A 23472-nucleotide genomic window follows, 5' to 3' on the forward strand; every position below is an offset into this window, starting at 1 on the left:
TTTGTTTTGTTTTTGTTTTTGAAGTCTTAAAACTGGTATTTGACATTCTAGAACTAATAAACGAATCCAGCAAAGTAGCAGAATACAAAAATTAACACCCATAAATGTGTTCTTATACATCAGTGATGTATCCACTGAAAGAGAAATTAGGAAAACAATCCCAGTCACAATAGCCTCAATAAAGAAAAAAAAAAATTACTTGGGAATCAGTCTAACAAAGAGGTGAATGACCTCTACAGTGAAAACTACAGAACACTAAAGAAAGAAATTGAAGAAGACCTTACAAGATTGAAAGATCTCCCATGCTCTTGGATAGCCAGAATGAACATTGTCAAAATGGCCATACTACCAAAAGCATTATACATATTTAATGCAATTTTTATTAAAATCCCAGTGACATTCTTCATAAAAATAGAAAAAGCAATCATTAAATTAATTTGAAAAAATAAGAGACCCAAAATAACCAAAACAGTCCTTAGGAAGAAAAGTGAAGCAGGAGGCATCACAATACCAGTACTTACAGAGCCATAGTTTTTTGTTTGTTTGTTTGTTTGTTTGTTTGTTTGTTTATTTGTTTCTAATGGTATGGTATTGTCACCAAAACCAATACATAAAGCATTGGTACAGAATAGAAGACACAGAGACAAATCCACATAAATACAGTTATCTCATACTAGACAAAGGAGCCAAAACATAATTGAAAAAAGATAACCTCTTTAACAAATGGTACTAGGAAAACTAGAAATACATATGTAACAAATGAAATTAAACTAAACCCCTCTCTCTCACCCTGCACAAAAATCAACTCAAAGTGGATAACAGACTTAAGCACTAGAACACAGTCCCTGCTCCTGATAGAAGAAAAGGTTGGCCCAAATCTTCAACATGTCAACTAGGGACTGACTTCCTTAACCAGTTTCCTAAAGTGCAAGAACTAAAATCGAGAATCAATAAATGGGATGGAATATCACTAAAAAGCTGCTTCACAGCAAAGGAAACAATAACATGAAGAGAGAGCCTACAGAATGGGAAAAAAGTGTTGTCTTTACCACACATATCTCAGATAGAGCATTAATCTCCAGGATATACAAAGAATTTTAAAAACTCAACATCGAAAAACAAATAACCTAATCAATAAATGGCCAAAGGAACTGGACAGACATCTCACAGAAGTAGAAGTACAATCAATCAACAAATATATGAAGAAAATGTTCAACATCTCTATCAGTTAGAGAAATGCGAATCAAAACTACAGTGAGATTTCATCTCACTCCAGTCAGAATGGCAATCATCAAGAAGACAAGCAACAATAAATGTTGGTTAGGATATGGGGAAAAAGGTACACTCATACATTGCTGGTGGGACTGCAAATCACTACAACCATTATGGAAAGCAATATGGAGATTCCTCAGAGAACTTGGAATGGAACCACCATTTGATTCAGTTATCCCATTCTTCGGTTTATACCTAAAGGACTTAAAATCAGCATACTACAGTGGCATAGCCACATCAGTGTTCATAGCAGCTCAACTCACAATAGCCAAGTTATGGAAACAACCTGGATGCCCTTCAACAGATGAATAGATAAAGAAACTAGTATATATATATATATACTATGGAATATTACTCAGCCTTGAGAATGAAATTATGGCATTTGCTGGTAAATGGATGGAACTGCTGGAGACTAACATGCTAAGAGAAATAAGCTAATTCCAAAGAACCAAAGGCCCAATGCTTTCTCTGATACTCGGATGCTAATTCACAATAAGGTTGGGGGAGAATAATAGTATTTTGGACTAAACAGAGGGGAATGAAGTGAGGGGAGGGAGCATGAGGATAGGAATGATAGTAGAATGAATTGGACATTATTACCTTAGGTACATTTATGGTTTTATGACCTGTGTAATTCTGCATCATGTACAACCAGACAAATGAGAAGTTATACTCCATTTATGTAGGATGTAGTCAAAATGCATTCTACTGTCATGTATAACTAATTAGAGGGAAAAAAAAAAAAAAACCTGTTCTCTGAATTTACATCAAGTGTAGAAAAGATTGACGAGAAACTTTGAGGACCAAGGAAATGTGTAGTGTCTCAGAAGTATGAAGCCAAGATAGAGTTTTAAGATAGAGCAGTGATCTTCAAATTAAAGTCTCCAGATGCACAGAATTAATATCATCTGGGAAATTATCACAATGCAAAATGGCAAAACCCGCATCAGGACCTACTGAGTCTAGTTTTCCAAAGTACTTTGGGAAAATTGTACATTCTCCTGATAGATCCTGTATTTGTTTAAAAAAAAAAAAAAAACCCAGAACAAACTAGCCACTAAATACAAAAAGTATATTTGAAAAGAAATATGCATATTTATTCTTTAGCTTCATTACTTTAGATAGGTAATATCAATTATTTTAAGTTAAGGTCTCTCTCTCTCTCTCTCTCTCTCTCTCTCACACACACACACACACATGCGTGTGTGTGTGTGTATTTTTTTTTTAAACCACCAGAAATGATATTTTATCTTGAGGGACCAGAAAATAAAGCCTAGAAAGAAAATGTAATATTAAAGTTACTTTTTTCCTGAAGGATAATTGTGTGTGTGAAAGTAGTTTTTACTTTCATCAAATAACAAATGTTTTTGTACCTAAAAATATGTTTGAGATAGCATTAATGGATTAGTTTTAAATATTGCTAAGTTTTTAATGTGTATTTTTGTATTGCACTTGTATGTCCAGTGTACATAAAGATAACTTTTAAAATATGATTGTTTTTCCCCAGATATTTTTAGATGAATTGCATGAACATGGACAGCTTCATTCTATGTCATCTTGGATGGAATTGTATCCAACTATTAGTTCTGATATTCGATTCACTAATATGCTTGGTCAGCCTGGTGAGATTCTTTACTTTACAAACTTGTAGTTACAAAAGTAATTGGAATGGGCCCAAGGGAAGGTGGTTATGTTGGGTAAAGGGTGCTTTATTTTATTTTTGTTTTATAAACAAAAAAGTAATTGCAGCTCTTTGGTTAGAGCTAGCTTTTGACTTCTTTAGTTTTTTCATTAGGATCAACTGCACTTGATCTTTTCAAGTTTTATGTTGAGGATCTTAAAGCACGTTATCATGATGAAAAAAAGATAATAAAAGACATTCTAAAGGTAAATCAGCATACTTATTCTTGACTATTAACCTGTAGTCCATTTTACAAATTATTACTGTATTCCTGTGATTTTGTGTTATTTTATAACAAGATTTTTGGGTTTTAGGACAAAGGATTTGTAGTTGAAGTAAATACTACTTTTGAAGACTTTGTGGCAATAATCAGTTCAACTAAAAGGTCGACTACATTAGATGCTGGAAATATCAAGTTGGCTTTCAATAGTGTAAGTAATTTTAACTGTCACACATAACTAGTGCAGTTTTTATCATATTTAGCTAAAAGTTATTTGAATAATAGGCTGTTATGAGGATGTGAATAGGGTTTTATACGGTAGGGCAAAGTGAAACAAATAATATATGTGATGAAAGATTATGGCAAGCTTGCTCTGCTTAAATTAATGTTGTAGATAAATTAATCCATAGGAATGATGTAAGAATACTTCTAAATTAGAACAGTGAATTTCAGATAACACTAGTAATAATCATACTATTATAACTGATTAAATATAATTTTCTAATAGTTACTAGAAAAGGCAGAAGCCCGTGAACGTGAAAGAGAAAAAGAGGAGGCTCGGAAGATGAAACGAAAAGAATCTGCATTCAAGAGCATGCTGAAACAGGCTACTCCTCCAATAGAGTTGGATGCTGTCTGGGAAGATGTATGTGTACTTGGAAATTTTCTTGTTTGTTTTTATTTTTTAAAAAACAACTGAAAATAAAAAAATTTTAATTATTTTCCCTTTTAAAGCCAAATAATAAGGTAAATTTGTAGAGTATATAAAACATTTATTAAGTCAGCTGTGACTCTACATTTATGAATATTAATGATTTGGACTTTTGAAGAAAACAATAAGTACACTTTTAGAGGATGAGCTTATCACAGTTTTTACTTGTTAATTTGATTTCTTTTTCAAAAGCATACTGGTATACTTTTCCTTGGCATTCATATGTTTATCATATTACTGATTTTTTTCAGATCCGGGAGAGATTTGTAAAAGAGCCAGCATTTGAAGACATTACTCTAGAGTCTGAAAGGAAAAGAATATTTAAAGATTTTATGCATGTGCTTGAGGTAATTTTATTATTCTCATAACTGAATGAAATACTACAAAACATACAAAATATTTAAAATTTTTGAATGATCAGAATATATTTCTTAACATTTTCTTGCTTTTGTCAAATATAGTTACTTGGGAAGTTTACAGAATGTTTTATTTCTGTGGAAAGTTTTAAAGTGAAATAAACTGCAAGTTTTCATGGGAATATCCAGAGTTGTGTGTAAAGAATGTATATTTTTTTAATAGTTTTCAGAAATTCATTGATTGACTAGTAAACTTAAAACTTAAAATTTTGTTATACAGCAATTTAAAAAAAAAACCTATTTTAAGGATGTTTCAGGTATTATATACTTCATTGGATGTACAGAAAACCCAGAGAGTTTCTCGGGAAAAAAAAAATGGGGCAAATAGTTTTATTAAAGTGCATAATGAAAATGTTCCTTTAGTCGAATAATATGCAGGCTTTGATGAAGGTTTCAGGTAGTCACTTGTAAATATGCTCAATTGATAATGATTCAAAAATAATATTGATGCTATTAAGCAGTGTTCAAATTCTTTGATATACATTATGTGTATGAAGTAAATCCTCATAAAAACTTATGAAGTTACAGATCAGTAAACCAAGCAAAGTGAAATATGAAGTACCTTTCAGGGAAGGGATTCCAGCACAAGCTTTTTGGCTCCAGGGTCAATGTTTTCAGAAAGTTCTCTTAATAAGCTAATGCTTTGCAACAAACCAAAAGATTGTACAAATTCATAATTGTAATGTTAGCATTGTAATCCTGCACAAAGATTACTTGTCTGTTTACTACCTCTTTGGATTTATTATTATTGATTAATATCACCGTTAACAGTTTCTTGTGCTACTATGTACTCATGTAGCGCATATTGTTTCACAGCTGCCTCTGTATCTGTTCCTATTGCCTTTGAGCTCTTCTACCCTTAGTTTAGACCAATGGCATCTGAATTATCTAGGAATTTCTCAGGAATGCAGACACCAGACCCAATCACATAGAAATTCCACTTGTGAATCTTAATTTTTAGCCAGATTCCCAAGCATTAGAATGTACTTTGAATTTTCCACTCCCCATCCTGCCCCAGTACCAGGGATTTAATCCAGCATGCCTTTACCACTGAGCTACATCCGCAGCCCTTTTTATTTTTTGAGACAGGGTCACACAAAGTTGCTGAGGCAGGCTTTGAATTTGCAGTCCTCCTACCTTGGCCTCACAAATTGCTGGGATTACAGGCATGTGCTACTGCACCCTGCTTATATTGTGAATTTTGAAATACTCCAATCTAGATAATGCCCTATCTGTTTTTCCCCAACTCAAGAATCTCCAACCATATTTTTTTCATTTTGTGCTGGGGATAAGTTAATGACTTGGTAAATGGAAGTAAAGATAGTACATAGAGAAAGGCTAAACACATTCAGATTTTTAATTTGGGCCTTGAGGTAGAAAAAAAAGGTTACATTCATTGAGACAAGAGGATAAGGGTTTTTTCTGAGGCAGATTCTTTGTTTCCACCTAAGCAGTTGAAACAGTCCATTTCCAAAGCCATACACGTGTTTAGGATCAAGAAGCTTTTATTGCAATACTTTCCCTTTCTAGCTAACCTGATAATTGTTTTAGAGGGAGTTAAGAAGAGACATCATTTGCATGCCTAAGGGTATCTTATTTGAATATGAAGAAAATGGTTCTTGGAGGAAAAGAAAAAGTAGATTTTGCATTTATTCTGAGACCAACCTTGTTTATCTTAGATTAAGTGTGTCTCTGAGGTTATTCTTTATCTTAGTGCCTTGCATAACTTGTTAGACAAAGCCAGATTCTTAAAAAAAATTTTTTTTTAAAAGTCTGAATGTCACTATATTTCATTTTTTCATTGTTATTGAAAGCATTTGGGACTATTCTTCATATAATACCTTTCTAAACTGTATCAATTTTCCCTCCTAACATTTTCATTCTTGTTAAAATTGTTCTTACTGCTGGACGCAGTGGTGCATACCTGTAATCCCAGCAGTTTAGGAGACTGAGAAGGAGAATCACAAGTTCAAATCCACCCTCAGCAAGGGCAAGATGCTAAGCAACTCAATGAAGACCCTATCTCTAAGTAAAATATAAAACAGGGCTGAAGATGTGGCTCAGTGGCCAAGTTTCCCAGAGTTCAATCCCTGGTACCCCGCTCCCCCATGTTAAAAAAACCTATTCTCACTACTAATACTTTTAAGATCATTTTTTATTTAGATGTCTAAATTAGTGGGTATAGCATGAGTAAGAAAAAAAAAACAGAAACTGTTAAAATGATTAATGATTCTTTGCATGATCTCCAGGGATTACATCCTACATATGTGGCATTTCAATCTAAGAAGTTTTTGTGTGACTTCTAAAAGACTTTATGATCCACTATGTAAAGCAAATGTAAATTCTTGAAATTTTCTTCTACCCTGGTAGCATGAATGTCAACATCATCATTCAAAGAACAAGAAACATTCTAAGAAATCTAAAAAACATCATAGGAAACGTTCCCGCTCCCGATCGGTAAGGAAGTTTAAAGATGGCCCCCTGAATGTACTAAAATATTTGGTAGCATCATTGTGAATTAGATTATTTGTATTATTTAGGGGTCAGATTCAGATGATGATGACAGTCATTCGAAGAAAAAACGACAGCGTTCAGAGTCCCGTTCTGCTTCAGAACATTCTTCTAGTGCTGAGTCTGGTGAGATTTCTAGTTATTGATCAAAATTATTGACCCGTTTATTGCCTCAAATTCTTACACTTTATTTTTCCTTTTATGCTCTTCAGAGAGAAGTTATAAGAAATCAAAAAAGCATAAGAAGAAAAGCAAGAAGAGGAGACATAAATCTGTAAGCAAGATTCATGCTTTTACATTCAACCTAGGCTTTGGTTTTTCTTAGCTTTCTCAGTGGCTATTAGAACCTTCTCCCAACCTAATCCTTTGTAGTCTAGTTTAGGCGTGTACAGACTTTTGTAGTTAACCTTACATTAAAATCATTTGGTAAACTTCAAACAAATACACATGCCAGCGTCAGAATTCTTACCCTTGTCTTTAATCTTCAAGACAGACCCCAAAGTGAGGGTGTGTGTGTTTATGTATCACAACTGTTGTTGAGAAACACACATTTTAACGTTTAAACAACCACTTTTCAGCGATTATAGTTCTTCATCTTTAGGTATATATTCAACAGGATATCACTTATTGAATTGAAATTTTTTTATTGGTGCTCACATAAATTTGTGCGTATCTGATTAAGAGAGATTCTTGGCATGAATCTTATATTTTAGGAAATCCCTCATTGACAGCAGTAATTTTAAGGAAAGAATTTCATTTACAGCTAAGCTAACAGCAATATTTTATATCTAAATCAACTGATAGTACGTTGGAGTGGTAAGAAAATAGAATATCTGAGCTGGGGGTGTAGCTCAGTGGTAAAAGTACATGCTTGCTTAGCACATATGAGGCCCTAGGTTCAATGCTCAGCACAATAGAAGAAAAAAAAATGTTGTCTGTATTTATGTAATATAACCTATCTAAAGTAATAGGGAGGCTTCTTTTTAGTGGTGTTTTACCACTAAATGGTAATGTCATCCTACTCATGGGAAAGACTGTCTCCTTCCATAAGTCTTTGGGAAATTTTATCAAACACTTGAGGTTAACAATTCAAATTATATTTTCCCACTCTAGGAACACTAATATTATGAGTGCATGTTAAATATTATCTGTATGTGGATTTTTAAAAGATAGAATGGCATCTCTATGAAAATACAAACAAGTAACTTTATTTACATAGGACTCTCCAGAATCAGATGCTGAGCGAGAGAAGGATAAAAAAGAAAAAGATCGGGAAAGTGAAAAAGATAGAACTAGACAAAGATCAGAATCAAAACACAAATCACCTAAGAAAAAGACTGGAAAAGATTCTGTAAGTATTTCGGTTGTTTTATTCTTACATTTACAAAAATAGAAAAGTGGTTTCAAGAAGTCTATTGACTTTCAGTTTTGCTGCCATTGAGGGAAACAATATCAGTTAACTGCTTTTCTTACAAAAGTGTTTTCTAATACTTACTGTCATGAATGACCTGATTTGACTGTCCCAAATTTTATATCCCTTACAAAATAACAGCATTCTGTAACTATAGTTTTAACATTTACACTAAGAAAGAATATGGTCTCTGGTTTGTACATTCTCACTAATAAGTGACAGTGGGTGTTTTCTGATCAATTTTTAAGGATTTTTTTTTCTTTTTGTTTAAGGGATATAAAATATAGACTCTGCAGGGATTCTTTGGATATCCACAGTTGTCATCATTTCACCTTTACTAGTTTCAAAAGGTAGCATTGCAGTAACATTTAGAAATATGAATTGGGGAATGGGTGAACACAAAAGAAAAAGAGAATACAAGCCAAATACAGACTTTATTATCATGTTAAATAATTAGTTTCTCATATATACATAATGTAAATATGAATGGCAGAGCACATGATAATGCAAATCTTTGCTTTGCCAATTTCTTAACAAATGTCTTTCACAAGGGTAATTAACGCCTAGGAATTATCAGTGGAGAAAGATCCTTAACCATGTAGATTAGCCCTGGTCCCTACTCTCTCTACCTTTGGCTATTCGGATCCAGTTGATATAGAGCAGGGTTTTTTTGTGGTGGTTTTTAAATCTGTATGCAACAGGTGAGTCTTAATGACAACCGTAGTAAAGAATGAAATCCTACCCTCCTCTGTTAGTACTTTTTCTTAACAGTGGGTTAAACAATTTGTAAAGGAGGTTGGGTGAAGTCTATCCACTCTACAAAGGTTGTGTTTCTCAGAGAATGCCATGTTTTTGTTTATTTTGTCTAAATCTTGCCCTACTTGTAAATGTAGTATGTTTGAACAGTAGAATCTTAGAATAATAATACTTTCCTTTCTGTAATAGAGTGCTACCTAGAATCTGTGCAAATATATTACCAAGAATGTAAGCACATAGCTTTCTAATAAGTATAAACAAGAAGCCTCATTCAGTTTCGTAAAAGGGAAGAGAAGAAACCAGTGTGTATCGTTCTTCTGGTTTCAAAATTCGAGTTTTTTCCACTAATGGATCCATTTGATGGGCTTTTGAGTAAGAACTCAGTCTTTTAACCCTGTAAAATGTGTGCTTCTTTGGAAGAGAATCCATATAAATCTTGATTCTTTTCTCACAGATTTATTACTTTATAATCTTCTGACTACTAACATCTGTAATTATGTTCAATATCTTTTCAGGGTAATTGGGATACTTCTGGCAGTGAACTGAGTGAAGGTGAATTAGAAAAGCGCAGAAGAACCCTTTTGGAGCAACTGGATGATGATCAATAAATTATACCAAATATATGTTTACAGTATGATTTAAAGTCTAATTCAGACCAGGGACTCTATTTTAAGTTCAGTTTAAATAACACTGGGTTTTAATTGTATCACAGAAAAAAAAAAAAGTGCATTTAAGTATTGTTATTGTGGACTTTATATAAGCAAAAGAAATTGAAAATAACTTCTGATTCTGTATCAAGAATCATATTTTCCTACAGTCATAACTGTCTTTCTGTGACCCTTTCATAGGGCACTGCAGGATGGATTAAAGGTGGCAATTTACTGATAACTGCAAATGTCTCTACTTTGTTCTAAAGTCTTAAGTCATGAGGTGATTTGATTTACTTTTAGAAGTTGGATTTTGAAGATATATGACAATTTTTTTGATAATATCGTAGTACAAAAAAAAGCACCAGCAACCAATAAATCTGCTTTTTTGTGCACTACCCAACTGGTTACAGCCAATGTGATCTATTATGGTGAGCTTGTAAGAAATGGGTGTTTTTGATGGAAACTTGGTAGACCCTTAACTCTAGTGGTGCAATAAGCACTGCTGTAATAAAGCCACCGTTATTTTTTATGAAACATCTGACATTTTAAAAAGGCTATTGTGAGGGCATTATTTTGAGCATCTATTTTGAGGTGATGTTTAAAAAAGTTAACATCGAATCAAATTGTAAATTAGATTAAATATATTGCCTTAAGGACCTACTAAAGAATGTGCCACCAATCTTTAAGTGATAGTTGCAATATACTTGTCAAAAAAGAAAAAAAAATCAATGTTGACTTTAAAACATTTTCTTTAACAGTTGTCTTGATTTTTTTATCCAATTTTTTTTCTTTTTTTGTTTTCTTTCTCTCTTTTTTTTTTTTTTTCCATTGAGGAGGGCTTTTACCTTCCCTACTCACTGAGAAGTATTGACTTCGTGGTACACATTCTAAAGCATTTCTGATTTGAATATTTTTGTACATTTTTATCAATTATTAAACCTTCTCTTCTAGTGCGTACTAGTATTTATTTCTACTTAAACTGCTCAGCTCTAAAGAAATTGTATAATCATTTTAAAGATGCTAGAAATTTGCTTCATCTTACCCATAAATAGCTAGTTTACTTTCCCTTTTTAATATTTAAGAATATTATAAATCAGTGCATTTGAGGTCCCTTGATTTGTTTTTTACCTATAAATTTCCTATGGAATATTTTAGGCAATGGTTTGAAGATAGAATACCCTTTACATGCTAACTTTTGAAGGTTGGTGATGTAATTTATACTATTTTCCTTCAGTGCAGGAGATTTTTTTAAGAAAGAAAATTTTAGCACAGTCTTTGGTATTATTGTAGGTATTATCTTTGTTCTTTTAATTTGGACACTAAGATATCCTATTTCAGGTTGAGATTTACAAGAAAAGTCTTTCCTCATTCTCTTAATGAGCTTGAAAGTGAAAATGACCAAGACAGCTCTTTCCCATCCTGCCCTATGTTTTAATTAAATCTAGTTTCCACTGTGTAAAGGCTCAATAAAAGGGGGTGAATTTTTTTTCTAAAATCCTTTCTGCCACATCATTTTTCTGCTATGAAATATGACATGACTTTGTAGATATAAAGTGAGAATCATCATCTTTGAGAAAATGTGAAATTGAATCACTTGCTTAAGATTAGTCTCTTCTGGTTATATTAGTCAAAACACCTAACAACTCTGGCAATAAAATTGCCTAGACTTAATTTTCAGAGTTCCCATTTTAATGATTGCTAATCATGTTAAACACCTGACATGGAAGTCAATGGCCAAATCTTTAAAACATGCATATAATACTGGGAGATATACTAGTAATGTTTCACAAGAGAATTTAGAATCTGTAAAACATTGCTTTAATTATTCCATGATTGATGATTTTTCAAGTACAGTTTTCAAAAAAGTTTTGATTTTTCTATTTAAAATAAAAAGTTATTGATGTTTTAGCATGTCCTCAGAATAGATTTTTTTTGTAATCTTACTACATCTTCCAGTTCCTCCAAGATATAAATTCAATTGTAGTTCACCCATGCAGATTATTCGCTCTAATAAGTTAACACGTGGTAACGCAAAAAACACAACATCTTTCCTATGAAAGATGTGAATGAAGTGACTGATCTAGCTGCCAGAGATTGCTTATTGTCTGAAGGAATAGGTGATGGGAGATTTTAATAAAACAGAAAACTGGGTATTTTTAACTTAATAGATTAAGGTTTCAGTTTGGATAAAGCTGAAATATCTTGGTATTGGTTCTATTAGTGTGTTCAAACATAAGGCCCAGACAATGTTGAGGGTTTATTTTTCCCCTTAACATCACTATTATATGAATTACTGGATAATGTTCATTAATACAATTAACTTAGCTAAAATCAGGATCTCAAAAATTGTTCTTATTTTCTCCCAGTCTATAATATTTCCATGTTGGGAAAATTGAATTTGTATGAGAAGTTAGATAATTTAATCAATCAGGTATTAAGAATTATTTGCTATCTAAGTGAATTTAAATAATGTACTCTATCTTATTTTTTAACATAAAAGTAGTTTTTATGCTGCCAAGTAAATTTGAATAATGATTAATCACAGCTATTTCTTCTTTTGACTTTTGCTTAATTGGGCCTGACTTTACCCAAATACAAATAAAAAAAGGTTTTCCTAAATTAAGGTAATTCCGAGTGGTAGGATAAACAAACTGTTGCTGTGCTCTTTTTCTGGAAAGTTCATAGTCTCAAACAATATGTAATTTATAAATTGAAAAACTAAACATTTTTGAAAGCTAAGTACTTTAGATCTGAAAATATGAAACAAAGTACTTTAATTCCTTAACTCTCTGTATTTCATTTTTCCTTTCGGATGTCTCTTTGTCAATTCCAGATATTTTTTTTAAGAGAGAATTTTATATATATATATATATATATATATATATATATATATATATATATATATATATGTATGTATAGTTTTCAGCGGACACAGCATCTTTATTTGTATATGGTACTGAGAATCGATCCCAGGCCGCACGCATGCCAGGCGAGTGCGCTACCACTTGAGCCACATCCCCAGCCCCAGATAGATTTTAATTTAGCTATCCTTACTGCTTTACTTTAAACTGTACCCCCTGGACATGGTGGTGGTCTCCTATAACTCCAATAACTTGGGAAACTGAGGCAGGAGGATCATAAAGTCAAGGCCAGCCTCAGCAATTTAGGCAGACCCTCTCTCAGAAACAGTCTGGGGATGTGTCTTAGTGGTTCAGTACTAAGGGTTTTGTCCCTCCTACCAAAAAGATAAATAAAAATAAGCCACTCATTTTACATAAAAGCAAAATAAGGTGATTTATTTTCATAGAACTGTGTTCTAAGAGACTTATATTCTCATTCTGTGCTTTTGACAATGTTATATACCAGTCTAGTAATTCTTAGCTTATTTCATACTTTTTAAGTTTTCTAAAAGTGGTAGTCATGTAATTCATTCCTCGGCAGGGATTTGTCTTTATCGCTCACTGCTCTGTATATATCCCTGTGAAGTAGGACAGTGCCTGGCACATAATAAGCACTTACTGAATGAATGTAAAATATTAGTTTATAAATATACTCATTTAGCAACCATGGTACCCATCATGCTTATTGAAGGGCTTCAAAAGACATCACTAACCCACAGTTTAAGCCACATTGAAGTACATCTAAAATAAGATCTAGTGATTATACCTTAACTTACCCCGTAAGTGTCCAAAAGTTTCTCAGAAAATCTTAGAATCAGTCCTGATTCTAAGAAAAACTAATCCTTTCAGGCTATTTTTGAATAGAGGTGAGTCATGGTGACATGGCAGCCATTCCTATTTATTGGAGCTAACTTAAAGGGGTGGTAGGAAGTGACAGATGGTTTTGCTTCAACTACCCCAACACTGTTCTTAGCCCTTCCTTTATTTTAGTCTACCTGATGAAAATTCAGGTTCCTTAATGATAGTAAATTCTCTTCTTAAGCTTGCTTCATAGACTTAGAAATTAGGCTTATAATTCTCAATGGGATCTAGTTCAAGGCTATCTCATGCATTGTTAGTGACTGGTAATTGACCATTAATTTGATGGTAATTACACTAGGTATAAAGTTGTTTACATTCCAGAGGAACTAGCTAATCTCTACTCCCACCCCAGTCTAGACTGAAACAGGGACTGACTGACTAAAACACATCGGATTCAAGCTAAGCCATTTCTTGATGCTATTGAATGCTACTCTTTAGGTTATCTTAGTGTATTCATTTTTTTTCCAGTCCTGCCTACAAATATTTTCGGTAGGTATTAGTTTTCTTGCCTACCTCTATAACCAAGGAGAGGACTTACTCTGAAAGGTGAGTAATAGAAGGAGCAAGGTTTGTTTCCTATTTGTAATTGCCAGGTTTTCACATCTGTACAGTTATATATCTCACCTTTTGTAAATAGAATTTACTAGAAAAATGGCATATTTTACTAAATGAGTTGGATTCGTGTCAACATTTTTCTTTTAGCATCCTTTAGGCAGCAAGCAGTTCTCTGAGTTGTTAAATGCCCACATCCTGTTTTCTCAGTGTAATATGTTTAAAATACCCCTTTAAAAAAAAAAAAAAAAAGACCTTCATGCGTTTCTTGTGTCCAGTTTTTTTCTTGGGAATAGGTGGATGTTTATTTATAGAAATGGAAAACAATTCTTCTGTATGTACTGTACCGATAAATTCATCTTTGTAGACATTTCTGATAATAAATACTAGAAAACAGTATATTAGGGCTACCAGAAGAGTTTTATCAAATACTAAAGTTACTAGGCATGTGAATTAAAAAGATATTTAAAAAATATTACATTTTCCAGTGTAAAATTAGATATTATACAGAGAAAAACCCAGTACGTTGAACACCCCAAAGCAGAGTCAGTGATGACCCATTCTGTGCCTGGCAAATTGTGTCAGGAGGGTCACTGGACATTGCAGTGAAGTTTATGGCGGAGCATGGGAAATAGGGAGGACAATGGTACATCGTTCTGAGTCACAGGTAAACATTTCTAAACACTTTGGTGAAGGTATAGCTCAGTGGTAGAGTACTTGCTCACACGTGCAAGGTCCTGGTTTCAATCTCCAGTACTCACTCCCCACACCCTCAAAACAAATAATATCTGTCTTATTTTTGAAAACTTTCTGAATTTGTGGGATATTAAATAAATACTTCAAATTTAAAAAAAAAAATTTTAGTTGTAGATTAACACAATATCTTTGACTTTTTTTTTTTTTTTTTAAATGTGGTGCTAAGGATCAAACCTAGTGTCTCTCTTCAAAATCTTTTACCATTAGACATTTGTCCTGGTATAAAGCAAAGTAGAGATTCTTATTTCAGGATTCAGCTCTTCCTCCCTTTTATAAGAATCTCACCTACATTGTATAACTAGTTAGGGTGAAGTTCACTGAATTGGGAACCAATGCTTGTACAGGTTCGTCTACCTACTAGATTTATGACCCTGGGCAAAGCAATTTTTCTTAGTTGGTTTCCTTTGTATATGACAGTGTTAATACTTCTCAGGCTTGATGAGGGGATGAAATAAGATTATTGCATATGATCTATAAATAGCCAAGTGTAGTAAATCTAAAAGTACAAATGGCAGTGTGAGAGGATTATTGATTGTAACAGCAATTCCTTAAGCAATTAATTATATTCCTCTAAGTTTATTTTAAGCCACTTGGAATATCTTCTAAAATATTTGCTTCCATAAAATGTATAAGCATTACAATTTTCTGATGACGTGTTACAAATACCAGTATGCATGTGCGTTGGGCCTATTGTGGTTGGCAGGTGCTTACCTCTATATAGTCTACACATAACCTATTTGTATTTATTTTTACAATACCCTGATTAAATTTGGAGGGTGGTGTCTTCACCAAAGGAGAATGTTCTCTCTCCAGAATCCATAAGTTGTATAGAGATACATCTCTCAATACCAAAAGCTGTTTTGTTCCTACATTCTACATAGCAGGTGGCCCAAGAGTTCATAAAGCAAGCCAGGCATCTCAATGCATGCCTACAGTCTCAGCTACCAATGAGGCTGTGTGAAGAGAATCTCAAGCCAGGAGTTTGAGAACCAGCCTGGGCAATACAGAGAGATCCCATCAGAGTTCATATAATGAAGAAGTTTTCCTAATTGCCAGTCATCTTTGGATTCTGAGTTCAAATAGAGGTAAAACTGCTACCCTCCCCCTAAAATTTACTACTGAAAGATTAAAACATATTTTTACAGAATAGTAGTGTAAATAGTTTTATTTGCTTGCGTGGCATGGAAAGACCAGAAAAGTAACATGAATTGCTTTTGTAAAACATTTCTAACATTGCTAAGATGCAGGCCCATTAATAGACACAGAAAAGAACATGCCAACATTATTGTCTATTTGTACATTAATAGACAATTATTTTTTAATATGCATGTCAGCTTTGAGCTTTGGGAAATAGCTGCATTGTGGCAGGTCCAACTATTGGTCTTACATGTCATGGTCAATTTGCTATTTTCATCAAAATTAAAGTTGACTTAACCCAAAGACAAAATCTTGGCATGTTCTTTTTAAAGTACATGTGGAAATGCTCCAGCAGGTGGCAGTTTAATCTGTAAATAGGTACACTAAAGTGAAATGTGGTAACTGATCCCTAAATTGTCCTTGTAGTTAAATATATATATTAAAAAAAGAACTATAAGTTAAAATAACATTCAGATTGTATAGCATAGGCTGATGCATTTTAAAACAATATTTACAATATTACCCAGAATCTTAGGTGGGAATTAAAGAGAAGTGTAAAAACCATAAAAAACTGCACCAATTTTATAGCAAAATATCTGTACATTTAAAAAGAGATATAACTACACATTATCCAAGGAAAAAGGATCTTCACCAAGGGGTTCACATAAGCACAACATAAAATAAAATCAGTGGTTAAATACTATACAATAAACTTTACAATTAATATACTGATGTGCCAAGAAGGTAAGCCAGAAGCAGAATGTATATTATGAAAAATACAAATTTTGTTTCGGTCCAGTTTTTGACTTTGGAATGGAACAAGTGCCTTGCGTGAGAGGAAGGAAATAACAATGACTTAGTTGACCATTTAGTCCCATTACTTATTCAAATTTAATACCAATGGTAATACTTTTCAATAACTTAATTTTGATTCCTCAAAACTGGGAAATACATGAACAATTTACAAAAGGAAAGAAAAGCCCTGCGATTGTCGGAGGAGAATAAGGCCAGGTTCCTAACTTTACTCTGCTAACAGATAAAATCTTGAATGCTTATTGATAGAGTTAGTAAACTTCTCCCTGACTAGCAAGGCACCAATTTCTATTCTCAGGATTGACCCATAAAAATCCTCAGAAATCCTACTACTGATTACTGAGATGTTAATTTTAGCGTTATTTAATAAATATATTTGCATAATTTAAAAAGCTGCCTCTAGCTTAAGAACACAGTGTTGCAAATAAGTCTTATTCAACATTTTATGTCCTCATCTTGGATTTCAAACCAGTGACCGTCTCTCACAGGGTATATGGCATTCTAGCACAGAAGTGGTAGAATGTGAAACGAGGCAGAGTTGAGTGACTTCTTGTGCCACTATAGTTGGATCTTGTTTGCACTTTATTGGGGCTTATGATAGAAGGACTTTATGTGACTCCTTCTTCCATGTTGCAAGTCCTTAAAAACTCAAAGTTGATGGATGTAGCTGTAACACAAAATTAATTCCTTAAAAGACATCTCAGCAAAGGAAGCCCCAAGCAGATGCATCCATGTTATTTACAACTTATCAGGAAACCAGGGTGGGCCATCATGGCATAAACACAATGGCAAGTAATGAATTTAATATGAAATTTACATTTTGGTTAAAAAACTGAACAACATACCGGTGTAAAAAGATACCTAATCAAATCAAATCCTATTGCTTTGATTAATCTGAGCAGGTACTTCCATTTTTAGGCACTTGTTAACAAGGGTTGAAAAGAGAACCCATCATTTTAAAATTCCTATGTATTTGCTAATCTGAGCCCTTAGGAATTATTTTATCTGTGTTCAAGGCTGCAGCTAAATAGTAGCACATGAAATTTACATGGGCAGTTTCATTCACGCACACCCTCTATTCATGCAGGCAGGTCTTGGGTTCACATCGTTATTTCGGCACCATTAACAGAACGCAAGTTCTGATCATCAAAGCGCCTTCTAACACTTCTCCTCACCGCATCGGCTCTTCGGTATGGCTGGTTTCTAAGATCTGTAAAGAAGAGAGTGCTAGTGAAATAAAAGCAACTTTTAATATGCATCTAAGCAACACAAAGGCCAGTTGGCAGCCAATCAAAGCAGCTTGTGTAGAAGACTCAGCTAATGGGCCTTACAAACTCTTTGAGCATTGAACCAAAGACACACATTTGTCTTAAATATTTACAATCAAAATAAGATGTAATACTGGTAGGATTCTGGGACATGAGAGAAAAAACATGGGATATTTTTGTCACTGGCCAGAGTCTAGCGGAAGTCTTACTTTGAAATGTTTCTTCAAATGGTAGCAGTTGTGGCTTGTATTTTTTTCTGGAAGCCTGAATGGCACAATAATTTTAATGAATTTTAAACAGGAGAAGAGAGCAGGAGGCCATTACTACAAGTAGTGTTAGATAAAACAGTCTAATAAAATAGACTGTCCTGTCCTATCTTATCCTTGAAATTTTAAGAAGGAAGGAACCTCAAAGGCCTTAGTTTGCAGACACAGGTTGCCTTGTGTTGCCTTGGAGTTATGTGAATAACTGAAAGGCTAAGAATAGCATAAGGGAAGGATAGCCTTGTTTCATTAGACTAGCTGAGTTTATTATTTTGTGAATTAGAAATGTAATGCTCAACTAACCATTAAATCTAAATTCAAAATAATACTCCATTCCATCAATATTCTTTCCTGCCACCCAGTATTTTTGTGTTTTATCTGCAGGGAGAAGCTGTTAGGCCCTTCTTCATTTTCCAGTTTGTGTTGCTAGAGCAAAACAATTAGCCTTACATTTAAAAAGAAAGCAAGTATTGAGTGAATCAAATCACTGCATACCGGTTCAAGAAGATACCACTCTAGTGGAATGGACAGAGGAAGTTTATGTAAGTCCTCCTAGTATGAAGGCATGCTTCCAGGAATAAGGCTGGTAGCTGAGTCAGCTCCTAGCCTCCTCTTGATGAAGTCAAGATAAATGGATAAATAAAGCAGGCTTATTCCTCTTATTTAATTTTAGTATGTATTTTCCTTTTATGAACTTAGTATTGTTGACTTCAGCTAGGAAAAAAAGGTTAAATTGGTTTAATTCTGTATTTGTAGAGTTTAACCTTTTTCATGCCTTCACTTACTCAGTAAATTGAAAATGGAGCCTACAAGTCAATTGGCCCACAGAATATTTGCCCCACTTCAATCCCCTTCCCTACTTTTTTTTTTTTCAGGAGCCTGGGGGATACTGGTATTTAAACCAGGGTGCTTGACCACTGAGCCACATCTCCCTCCAGTCCTTTTAAGACAGGGCCTCATTAAGTTGCTGAGGCTGGCCTCAAACTTGAGATCCTTCAGTCTCAGCCTCCTGAGTCCAGGATCATAGGCATGTACCATTGTTCCAAAATATATTTATTGGACCCTAAATCAGTAATTAACATATATAAACTAGGGTTTCTTCTGGCTTCTCTTGAAATATAAGAAAATCAGTCAATACAGAGTCCAAATTCCTACATAGTACAAAACTGAAGCTGAGTGGGACCGAGACATCCTCTCAGATTCAACAGTTCTGACCAGGCCTGTTACCTTCCTGGCTCCTAAACTGTTGGAATTTGTGATCCTCCCCTATTCCTCTAAATTTAACCAAAGAATAGGCATGCATGCTCTAATCCCCTGAAGCTCCTGTACCCTGGCTCACGATGGTAAATTAGAAGGTCTGAATTCCATGTTAGATCAAGGATATCCAGCTCTGTGGTTCTGGAGTTTGCTGAGAAATTAGTTAAAAATCCTAATCTTTCAAAGGCTGTATATCATGTTACCTGGCCAGGACCTGATGTTGACCTCCAGAACAAAATGGAGTTATGTGAATAACTCAAAGGCTAAGAATAGCATAAGGGAAGGACAGCCTAGAACCCAGAGCAAATACAGTGACCAACAAATACCCTTGCCCAAGCCATCACACATAGTAGGCTGGGGGAGAGTCCAACAGAGAGGCTCAGCCTCACATCATTGGAATATGAGATACAAAGACTTCTCCCTGGTCAGATTCTCACCAGTATTACCCTTTGCCACAAATTGAAACCACTGATGTGCATACAGAGAGAGGAGGAAGCTAAGTAAAAAGTGATGCTTGCCAGCTCTGTGTATCCTCCACCACCGGTGTGCTAGAAGAAATCCTTACCCTCGAGTGAACATTTGGAAATTTAGTGATATTATTCTTCTTTAAGGCTAAACAGAAAAAAAAACAAAAACACAAAATGATGGTTAAGTAAAAATGGGATGAAAATGGAAAGCAACTCAACTTAGTGCCTAACATTCCTGGGCATATTAGCCAAAGGATAAGAAAGCAGGAGGCCATTACTACAAGTAGTGTTAGATAAAACAGGGAGACAATCAGTGTGGCTTCCCACCCAGCTCTCTGACCACACAGTTCCAAGCTGCTTTGAAGATTGGCTCCAGAAAGACAGACAGTCCAGCAGCAAAACTGACAGCAAACATAGCCTAAGCAGATGAGTTTCCAGCTGGTTAGTAAGCATTGATGGGTAAGCACACTGTAGAGCAGGCAATGATACAAAGACACATGCATAACAAGTACAATTCATAGAATAGTTATAAATACTGACCCGGTTCCATGTCAAGTAATGGCTATTTTCACACAGTGCACTCTTGTCTATTTTCTAGGCATGGAAAGAAGTCTGTTGCTTTTTTAAGTATCAAAAAATAAGCCCAAAAAGTCACCTGTTGGAAAAGTTTGACCTTTTTTTTTTAAAATTCTAAATGGCCTTTACTGAAACTAGGGTTTTTGCTTTGGGGGAGGTGTTGTTTTTTTGGTACTGGGGATTAAACCCAGGGATGCTTTACCACTGAGCCATATCTCCAGCCCTTTTTATTTTTTGAGACAGGATCTCACTAAGTTACTGAGGCTCACCTTAAACTTGCTATCCTCCTGCCTCAGCCTCCAGAGACGTTGGGATTACAGATGTGCACCACCACACCTGGCCTGATGAAAAGTATTTGCTATAGTATTTCTACTAATACTACCACTACCCTGACCAAAGAGGCAGGTCCATATATGGCTTCATCACAGATGAAACACCCAGGTTGACATGGAATAGAGCCACCAGTGAAGAGGCAGAAATATGATGGTGAGGAATGCTTTTAATCCTGTGTTTTCACTTCCCACCTTGCAGCTTTGCTCCAACATCGAATTGCTGATTGCTGAACTTGAGCATGACACTGAATAGAGATGACATGCTCAGGGTTGGGATGTTGTAAGGCTGTGAATCACCAAGATCAGCACATACAGGCTGCTGGGTTGAAAGGGCTCACAATGTGAAGCTCATGGCATGAGTTCCACATATGGCCTGGTAAGAGCTACGAAAGGCCCAACTTATAGCCAAGCACAGTTCAGTTTCTTCAGCAAATCATGAGGCAGCATTCAAGCCCTTGTCATTTCTGAGCACTTCCATGCAGTGGGTCATCTTATGATCAAAGCATGTTAACGAAGTACAAAAAGAGGCCAGTTTTATATATGTGAAACTATTAGTGCACATAAGTGCTCAAATGTTTGGTTTAGTAGTTACTGTTACTACATTTCGTGTTACTATCATTATGTGAAACTTTTAGTGCACAGTAAGTGCTCAAATGTTTGGTTTAGTAGTTACTGTTACTATCATTTTGTGTTCAAAGATATCAGTCCCAACATAGCATAAGCAATCTACTGATAGTTGAAGAAGTGTTCTGTTTTCTGAAAATGTCTGCAGGCAGTTCTATTAATCGTCACCCATCCAGACCGTAACGGCAACATGGACATGTGTGTGTCCTGAAAGTGGCAGTGAGTGGGCAGTAATGACGGGAAGGCAAATCCATGCAGCGAAACAACACAAAATACAACATGATGAAGACAGCAGTACCATGCTGGCACAGAGGTGGCTCCAACAGACACACACAGGGGGACATAGAGGTCAAAAAACCTGTGCAACCTTTCAAGAACATCAGGTGAGAAAGAGTAATAGTTTAGTAATGGTACTCCTCAGTGAGAACAGGTTCGCAGAAAAACCGAGAGCCACGCTTGGCGGTGCGAGCAGTAAAGGGCACAGTCTTCAGCACTGCATTGAAAACGAGCCAAACACAAACAGAAGAGAGTGAGAGCGCAGTCTACTGCATTAGCACACGGTTAGTGCTCTGTTAATCACACATGGGAGCGGGGTGCAGGAAAGGGCAAAGGCAATATACACCCCAGTTAGCTTATGAAAGTCTGGAAGAGTTAATCTGGGGGCTTGGGGAGGGACAGAAAAAGGAAACTAAGGAGAATAAAAACTGCTCTTTCACCTGCTCTGTAGGTTAATGATTTAGGTAAGGAAAATAAAAAATACACATTCCATTCATTGTATAAAGTCAGGTGTCAGGAGGATGGAGGACATACTGATGACAACTGGGCTCCAAATCTAAGTGTGCAAGGTTGCATGTCTCCCTACCTACACGTTAATGTCACTGCGGCACAGAGACCAAGAGTGCTTACCTAGGACAGAGAGCTCATTCCTGGTCCTTCTCAAGAGTGGAGTTCCTCCCCCAGTGTGGAGGAGGTGAGGACAAATGCCAGACAATGGGGGCTCAACCTGAGGGGCACGTGCAAGCTCTGCACGGTGTCCTAGGTCATAGACAGTAAGCACGTGTGTGCGCCATGAGTGGAGAACACCATTTGCATTGGCCACTTACCTACCCACTCAGGATTTACACTGCTTAAATTTGGGCAAGGGAATCTTTATTGACTTCCTTTTTTATGTATCTAATCTGTCTATATATCTAACTTCCCTGGGTCTGAGCAGGTGAAAAAAATTTATGGCTTTTGCAATTGGAGATTCCTATTTATAATACTAACTAAGATACAATAAAAAATAAAAATCTAGGAATTATATTTTTTGAAAATTAGGACAACTGGGGACATGTGAACAATGACGGTGTATTTGATATTAAGGAACTATTACTTTGGGGTATATGATAATGGTACTATGGGTATACTTTTTTGTTTTTTTAAGAGTACTTATCTTTTAATGATACATACTGAAATATTTGTAAATGAAATTATAGTCTTGCCTCCAAAATTTCCAAAGTTTGTATGAGGGTGGGTGGGGGGCACAGTGGTTACAGCATATATACAACAAGATGGCCACAACTGGTAATTGTTGAAATGGGTGAGGGGTACATGGAAACCCGGCTCACTCAAAGTACTCTATACTTCAGCATATTTTTTAACCTTATCATAATGGAAAGCTTAAAGTATCTTTGAAGCTGATAATAGCATTCATGCACAAGAGACGTGAAAGAAAGGTTACCTGCTACTACCTCCAAAAGACAGTTACCCAAGTTTATCATCCTGACTAGTAAAAAGAAGAATGGAAATTCAGAAGAATTGGTTCAAGCAGCAAGCATTAAGCTAGAATTTAATCAGACAAGAACCAAGCAAAGTAAGATAATTCCTAGCTGATAAAATGATCAGTCTCTGTAAGCCTGTTGCTTCATCCAAAGTCTGAGTCCCTGATTTCCTATTGACTTTAGCTACTTTGAATTTAAAAAAAAAAAAAGAGGCTTTTCAAGAGCATTCTGGAAAATCTGCATGGACTGTGGTTAGTATAGAGCTGAATGAATTTTA

The 23472-nt window shown here is 35.0% G+C and overlaps 2 protein-coding genes across 12 annotated transcripts in view; one reads left to right on the forward strand and one right to left on the reverse strand.

Annotated features, from left to right (window-relative positions):
- Positions 1-10582, forward strand: part of Prpf40a (pre-mRNA processing factor 40 homolog A) — a 64262-nt gene extending 53680 nt beyond the window's left edge. For 4 of the 8 annotated variants that reach the window (XM_027937925.3, XM_027937928.2, XM_027937930.2 and 1 more), the window contains 10 exons: positions 2780-2894; positions 3056-3159; positions 3268-3384; positions 3682-3819; positions 4137-4232; positions 6672-6758; positions 6842-6938; positions 7025-7086; positions 8032-8163; positions 9495-10582. In XM_027937925.3, coding sequence (XP_027793726.1) covers positions 2780-2894; positions 3056-3159; positions 3268-3384; positions 3682-3819; positions 4137-4232; positions 6672-6758; positions 6842-6938; positions 7025-7086; positions 8032-8163; positions 9495-9587 — 1041 coding nt within the window. In that variant the 3' untranslated portion in view covers positions 9588-10582. The remainder of the gene's footprint in view (positions 1-2779; positions 2895-3055; positions 3160-3267; positions 3385-3681; positions 3820-4136; positions 4233-6671; positions 6759-6841; positions 6939-7024; positions 7087-8031; positions 8164-9494) is intronic. The other 4 variants (XM_027937932.2, XM_027937926.2, XM_027937929.2 and 1 more) reach the window with 1 other exon arrangement.
- Positions 10583-14191: 3609 nt separating this feature from the next.
- The window catches only part of Fmnl2 (formin like 2), a 280140-nt gene continuing 270859 nt past the window's right edge, over positions 14192-23472 (reverse strand). The window contains exons 26-27 of one of the 4 annotated variants that reach the window (XM_027938008.2): positions 20002-20048; positions 14192-17858 (exon numbers count right to left, since the gene is read on the reverse strand). In XM_027938008.2, coding sequence (XP_027793809.1) covers positions 17820-17858; positions 20002-20048 — 86 coding nt within the window. In that variant the 3' untranslated portion in view covers positions 14192-17819. Of the gene's footprint in view, positions 17859-19954; positions 20049-21668; positions 21929-23472 lie in introns of those variants that run through there. The other 3 variants (XM_071619173.1, XM_027938006.2, XM_027938007.2) reach the window with 3 other exon arrangements.

This window comes from Marmota flaviventris, chromosome 11 (assembly GCF_047511675.1).
Source record: "Marmota flaviventris isolate mMarFla1 chromosome 11, mMarFla1.hap1, whole genome shotgun sequence".
In the NCBI taxonomy this organism is placed as follows: domain Eukaryota; kingdom Metazoa; phylum Chordata; class Mammalia; order Rodentia; family Sciuridae; genus Marmota; species Marmota flaviventris.